Below are 6,755 nucleotides of genomic sequence, written 5' to 3' on the forward strand. Positions count from 1 at the left end.
GTCTCCACACAAGTGTTTGCTCCCATTCAAATGCCCCAAATTCCATCCCTTTTCCTGGCACTGGAATGTGAAAGAAACTAAGGGGGTGGGTCTTTCACTGAATTTACAATCCTTACCACTGAATTAATTGTATAAATTATGTAAGAAAACAGCTCACGTCAACAAAAGTGGTAAACATTCTTATATTTCAGTAATTATGTTAGTAGCTTAGTAACTACGTCTACTCTGCAAAACAAAATCACAAGCACATAAAGAGAAACGCTACTGGTGTTCAGGTCAAACCAAGGCCACGGAGCTGGAAGTTCTGATGATGGCCGCATGAGGTCGCTAGGCCTCCATACTAAACGCCTCAGGTTGGCACATCATTGCGCAAAGATCTGGTCTCAGTTGCAGGTACAAAATGTATAAAGCGCCATTTTATAATTTATGTAATTATTATTGTGTTTAACTAACATGATGATGGCTTTGAATAATTAAAAAAATTTTCGATGTTGGGAAATGCTGTTCGATGCTTTTTGATAGGTCGTTAGGCTATTTGAGGAGCTTTAGCAAGTTTTGTTCTAATAGTGTTGACAGACTATTACAATAATGTACAAAAATATTTCTGTAAATTGGGATGTGCAAATTGTACGTCTCAGAATACACATCTTCTAAGTTTCTGCTATGCTGCAATTAATACTGCAAGCCTGCCAGTAACTCACCTAGTAGTTTTTTGACGCAGTTAAATCGTCTACTATTATAATATCCAAACCTCAGTAATAAATGTCATCACTTGAGGACGATTTATTACGTCGGAATATGGATGGAATAATTAAACCCCACAAGGCTGAAACTCCTCCGCGTTCGCCGCCAACTCCTTTAACTCGTCACTCTTGACAACCATCAAACACGGAGACTGAGGAGAGTAACGTAGGGGGGTCTGACTGGTTTGGACACAGCGCTATGTCGCAGAAAACGCTTCCAAACAGCCGCGGAAGCGCCCTCGACATGGAGCAGTTCCCCCCGAAATTCAGCAAGGTGTTGGTAACGGCTGATCCACATTACATACCAGGGTAAGTAGACCCTGAAAAGTTTTGCTCATGTTTATATATAGGATGAGAGGTTTTGGTTACTACTGTTGTGGATATCATTAAAGGTTACTGCGAACTATAAACAAAACGGTATACTTTCTATTTATTACTGTGGTTTTATGCAGACCACATTGGTTGTTTTTCACTATTATAATACATTAACAGCTTACAACACTGAAATTGCATTAGGCCTATTTAACTGCGGCTGTTGCCGTGGTAACCTCGCTTCCTTCTAGCCAGAAGAACCATGAGTGTAAGGTAGTTTATGCACACAAAGGAGCGCTTAAACAGGAAGAACAAAGCCGATTTTTCAAAGGGCGGATTTAATCAAAGTCAAAACAAATAATAATAAACCACCATTCACATATTCATACTATTTAAAACACTGATCAAAGTGGTCATTATATGATTGTAGTATTTGCTCCGCAGATATGCAGGCTACTGCCCACAGCTGAAGTACAGCCTGGGGAAGTCGTACGGGAAGCTAACGGCCAAGCTCCTCACCTCTCCGAACATCTCCCACTCCCGTAGACTGGTGCTGCAGACAGGATCTTTCCACCCGGTGGACACGCCCACAGACACGCCCATGCTGCCGCGAACTGAGATCTGGAGAAGCCGTAACACTCATGGAAGACAGTTGCTAAGAATGATACCAGGATACACAGGTTACAGCTTTACACAGGGGTGTTTGGCAGTCATAATATTTATATATGTTATTCTGAAGACCGGTGGTGTGTGTGTGTGTGTGTGTGTGTGTGTGTGTGTGTGTGGGGGGGGGGGGGGGGGGGGGGGGGGGTGTATGTGTGTGTGTGTGTGTGTGTGTGTGTGTGTGTGTGTGTGTTCACCAAAAGGTTTTATTCCTGAAAGTCAGAACTACTTCTCAAAGACATATGCAGAGACTTGTCGAGAGGCCCTGAGTGAGTTTGGCTCAGACCAAAGAAGAAGAGTTCAACTGGCTTCTGAAGAGTTTCAGCCCACAATCTCTTACACACTCCCTGACTCCAAAGTAAGATGCACACCTAGGCGCACGCGCACACACACACACACACACACACACACACACACACACACACACACACACACAATTCAGAAATACAGAAACTAAACAACATCTTTAGAAAAGGATTAGCTTGTGAAAAAATAGTTTACTTTCAGATAACTTTTTAAAAATCCATTGTTTTTTTGAGGTTAAGTAAAAATGACCAATATCCCTTCACCCTCTGCCTCAAGCCCCTGATGTTGAGCTGTTCCTGATTAAATATGAATACAGTAGAGATCAGGTGTCAGAGCACGTCATGTAGACTGTGCTCTTTCAGCCATGCCAGAGGAACAACACCTCCAGCAGAGGCATTACTGTAATCTCTGAACACACAGTCTCTGATTATCTCATGTGTGTCATGCATCATCTGTCTGCACGTAACCACAGCTACTGTCCTCCCTTCTTCCACTGGAAATTCAGCCCTTCAGCAGCCTGTCAAGTCCCAGTGAGTCTGTTACATGTGGGGCTGGTCTGTGTGGTCTCAGTTAAGACCTTCCTAGACCTGCTTGTGAAGGTCTGCCCTCTTGCAAATTTCAGCAGAAATACTCACTCTTGCAGCTCTGCTGCCTGACTGACTAACTGATTGATTATGTGGTAAAATGTTACTGATCCCATGGGAACGTGCAATAATCTGGGGGGGGGGGTATTCTCAGTGTAACTGGATCTGTCACACATGACCCAGATCATGAAGGGCTCGATGAACTGGCTCACCTGCCACTGAAAACCCTGGTTTGGTTCCTGACCTCTAGAACCATATGTGTACAGGAGCAGGGCAGAACATGAAGAGATTGTGACTTTCATGGTTTTTTATTGTTTGTTTGTTTTATGCTTTAGCCACATAAATTGAACACACCTCTGAAAGCCATTAGTAAAGAGCCTTTGTCTTATGAAGCTGTGGGTGCTTGGAAGCCTCAAGGCTCTCCGTACTTCATAGAAGACAGCAGTCCACATAAATACTTCATCTCAGGCAAGTCGCACATAGACGTAGAAGACACATAAGACCTTCACAAGACACACTCACAGAATGTGTGAGAGTCCACTAACCATGTCTGACATACTGTAGCAGTGGCTCTCAGTGACAGATGGCCCTAGTACTACTATAGTGTTTGGCCTGCCCTAACATAGAGGTTCAAAGACTAAACTGTGCTATGCAGGATTACCAAGAATATGAGTGAAAACTAGCGCTAATATTCCCAGAGTGAAAAACTTTTGTATATTTGCTTCAATTCAATTGAACACTGTTTACAAATATTATAGTTTGTAATTAAAGAAAAGTTTATTATTTACTAAAAGGTCTCAACTAGAACGTTCTGCATTTACCACACCTCCTGCTCTGTGTGGCACGGGCTCTAAATGTTAATGCAAAACTTGAGAATCCACATTATTCCAGCACTTTTATTGTTATAATTTAATATGGCATGGATGCATATTTACTAAATCTGTCTATTTTAATTCCAATAAGTTGGAGGCCCATGTGGTGCCCACAGTGATGTCTGCCTGTGAGTGGGTGTTGCTGTATTGTTCCTGCAGGTTTTACAGGCTATGTGCCCAAAGCCCGATTCCTCATTGGAACCAGCTACCCAATCACAACCAACAAGGCTCTTATCCAGTTTGGCAAGGAGATGAAGGCTGGTCACTGCGCCCCCAGCATGCCAAAGGAAGAGGCTGAGAATCTGCCCCAGATCCCCACTATCTACCCTGCCCACCAGGGCCTGATGCCCTCCTACACAGGCCATGTGCCAGGTAACAAAACACTTTCTTTTGCTTAATCATTGCAGGACCAATGCTTTACATTCCTGTAGAATAACCTGTGGCTGTGTGTAAAAATAGCTAATATTAAAATAAACTTTGTAGCATTAGTTTTTAGCTGAGTTGCTTTGGCAGGTTAAATTTTCATTTTAAGTTTCACTTTTTTAGCAAATAGGACACTTTTTTCAGCCATGTTGCAAAAGTTGAGCTGATGTGGTTTTTATGCCAACAGGGTACAAATTTCGATATGGCCAGACGTTCGGGCAGCTTACCAGCAATGTCCTCAGTGGTGTGACTCACAGACGGAAGCAGGCGAGGAGTCCTGGACGTTTAGCTGGAACATGCCAGAGGATCTTGGCCTCAAACAGCTATTAAAGAACGTGTGCTGGCTAAAACTCAATGTGGACCTGGTTTTCAATGGAAACCTTTAGATTTGCATAGGGAACTGTTCAAAAAGATAATTCCAATTATACTTACATTTTGATTGACATTATAGTGATTATACTCATTATAGAATTTTAAAATGCAAAGAAATTAATTTTCATTGTATATAAGTACAAAACTGTAAAATATGTATAAAATGGCTAACAAAGCTTATATACATAAACATTGTGCAGTATGTTATGTTATGTTTATCTTGGCACCTTCTATATGAAAAGTCCAAACTAAATATGGTTGGACAAATCTTTATTGAGAAGGGGAACCATAGGCAATGTTTTAATACATTACTGGGGACAGAGGGGAGTCACTTGTAAAGTTTGCTGTTTATTGACATAGACTGCAGTGTAATGACTGTACTGTATGTCCACAGTTCCTCCCACATTGACGGCTCATTTAGCTGTACTCTTGGACATCATTGCAGAAGTTTGAGTCGGGACCAAGCTCTACACCAAGGGTCTCAAACTCAAATTACCTGAGGGCCACTAACCAGGCTGTGTTTTCGATGAGGGGCCAGATTAAAGGATCATGACAAACAGCAGTGGGAAAAGGGAAAAACAACTATTTTAATATATAAAAACTACGTACACATACAGTAATTCAAAGAGGCTACATACTGTAGCGTCGGTCCTATGAGGGACGACGCTAGCTACCCATGAAACCCCGCGTCTCCGGTATTGCCCTGTGTTTATATTATGTTTTATATATATATATATATATATATATATATATATATATATATATATATATATATATATATATATATATATATATATATATATATATATATATATATTAGTGGTGGGACTTTAACGCATTAATTTCGATTAATTAATTACAGGAGAATTAACGAACTAAAAAAATTAACGCATGAGACACTTTAGCACCGTGGAATGTTTCTCAGTGCACGAGTTCCAGACATATACAGATTATATGGACGCACAATAAGATCATGATGGAGATGACTGAAGAGGCTACGCTGGTGGATGGGAAATTTAAATATAAGAAACTTCCAGATGGAAGTACAAACAAAAATAGTGTTATTTGCACTTTATGTAGGAAGGAAACATGTTGGTGTTAACGCAAAGGTCAGTAATGATAACTTAGCTGCTAAATGTATTCCTAGTACGATAGGGTGACCAAACGTCCGTATTTCCCGGGACATGTCCGTATTTCACATCCTGTCCCGGGCGTCCCGGGTTTTTTTTAAGTGAGGAAATGTCTTGGTTTTTAAATTACCTTCATTGGACCATTAAGACTGATTAAACTTTCGCGAGTGACCGTAGTGCGCGACTCTGCACACCTCACGCTGTGGCGGAGGCGTTTATACTCGACGCGTCACATTATTTGCAGTGTTGTTCGCTGTTTGCTGTGGTCGAAGATAATGGCTTACAAGAAGTGCTGCAAATTGCGTCAGCTGATGCAAGTTACGAACTGCCATCCAGAAAGACAATGTCGAAGAAAATCCAGCAGCTGTAGCTATGATGAGGAAAGGGAAGTAAAACAGGTTATTGTGAAGAGCGCCACAAATGTGGCTCTGACTGGGGATCACTGGACCTCTGTTAGCAACAAGAATTATCTTGGTGTGACAGCTCATATTATAGATGATGAATAAAGATCCAGTCATTTGCTTTGAGCATGCAGAAGACCACTTCTATGGAGACGCCTGTGGCAGAGGCCTGGGAAATTAAAGAAAAACCATCTAAAATGGTATTTAAAAACATCTTCTGATTTACTTCTGATTTACTGATTTACTTCAATTCTTCTTATTCTTCCAATATCTTGAGCAAAACTCCAATTTTTTGTCAGAATTTCCAGTGTTCTGAAAACTGTTTGCTCTGTTTTCTGCACTCATCTATTGGTCTGTGTAGTAGACTGGTGGAAAAATAAACAAGATGTTGAAGTTTATGATTATGTTCATTGATTCATTCAAACATAAATTAATATTTCTCATGTTAAATACTGAATGCAATTAATTTCGATTAATTAATTATAAAGTTTCTGATTAATTCGATTAATTTTTTTAATCGCGTCCCACCCCTAATATATATATATATATATATATATATATATATATATATATATATATATATATATATATATATATATATATATATATATATATATATATATATATATCATATTAGGTTATGTTGTGTGATTATTGATTATGTTGTGATTGTGAGTGTTATTAGTTTAAGTTGCCCCGTGTCATTTTATGCAGTTGTACAGACATGATTATTCCCTGCCGTGTGTATGTGTTGTCATGCCATTCCCTCATGTTTCGAGTGTTGTTAAGAGTCTGTTCTGTGTGATCACGGCTTCTTTACATAATCACGTAATAAATGAACCGTTACGTTGACAATGGATGTACCTACTACCTCTGCTTACCACACCACAAAACATTAAAATACTTCCCAGCTCTGGTGATTAGCTCACTCACCACATAGCTTGCCTCA

General features: G+C 40.1%; 2 protein-coding genes across 2 annotated transcripts in view; one reads left to right on the forward strand and one right to left on the reverse strand.

Annotated features, from left to right (window-relative positions):
- Positions 1–717: 717 nt before the first annotated feature.
- Positions 718–4,258, forward strand: cimip2b (ciliary microtubule inner protein 2B). Its single transcript, XM_077020369.1, has 6 exons — positions 718–1,052; positions 1,500–1,735; positions 1,922–2,076; positions 2,944–3,076; positions 3,640–3,852; positions 4,091–4,258. The coding sequence occupies exons 1-6, from the start codon at positions 943–945 to the stop codon at positions 4,231–4,233; spliced, it is 990 nt and encodes a 329-aa protein (XP_076876484.1). The 5' UTR covers positions 718–942; the 3' UTR covers positions 4,234–4,258.
- A 2,154-nt stretch (positions 4,259–6,412) lies between these two features.
- The window catches only part of LOC143525909 (AP-4 complex accessory subunit RUSC2), an 8,061-nt gene continuing 7,718 nt past the window's right edge, over positions 6,413–6,755 (reverse strand). The window contains exon 11 of the mRNA XM_077020372.1: positions 6,413–6,755. This exon is cut by the window's right edge and continues 735 nt beyond it. The gene's annotated coding sequence lies outside the window, so the exon portion shown is untranslated.

Source organism: Brachyhypopomus gauderio, chromosome 10 (genome assembly GCF_052324685.1).
Source record: "Brachyhypopomus gauderio isolate BG-103 chromosome 10, BGAUD_0.2, whole genome shotgun sequence".
NCBI lineage: Eukaryota > Metazoa > Chordata > Actinopteri > Gymnotiformes > Hypopomidae > Brachyhypopomus > Brachyhypopomus gauderio.

Coding starts and splice junctions, on each gene's coding strand:
- cimip2b (XM_077020369.1), top strand. CDS start 943: ATGTCGCAGAAAACGCTTCCAAACAGCCGCGGAAGCGCCCTCGACATG. Junction 1,736..1,921: donor AATGATACCAGGATACACAG/GTTACAGCTTTA, acceptor GTTCACCAAAAG/GTTTTATTCCTGAAAGTCAG. Junction 3,853..4,090: donor CTACACAGGCCATGTGCCAG/GTAACAAAACAC, acceptor TTATGCCAACAG/GGTACAAATTTCGATATGGC.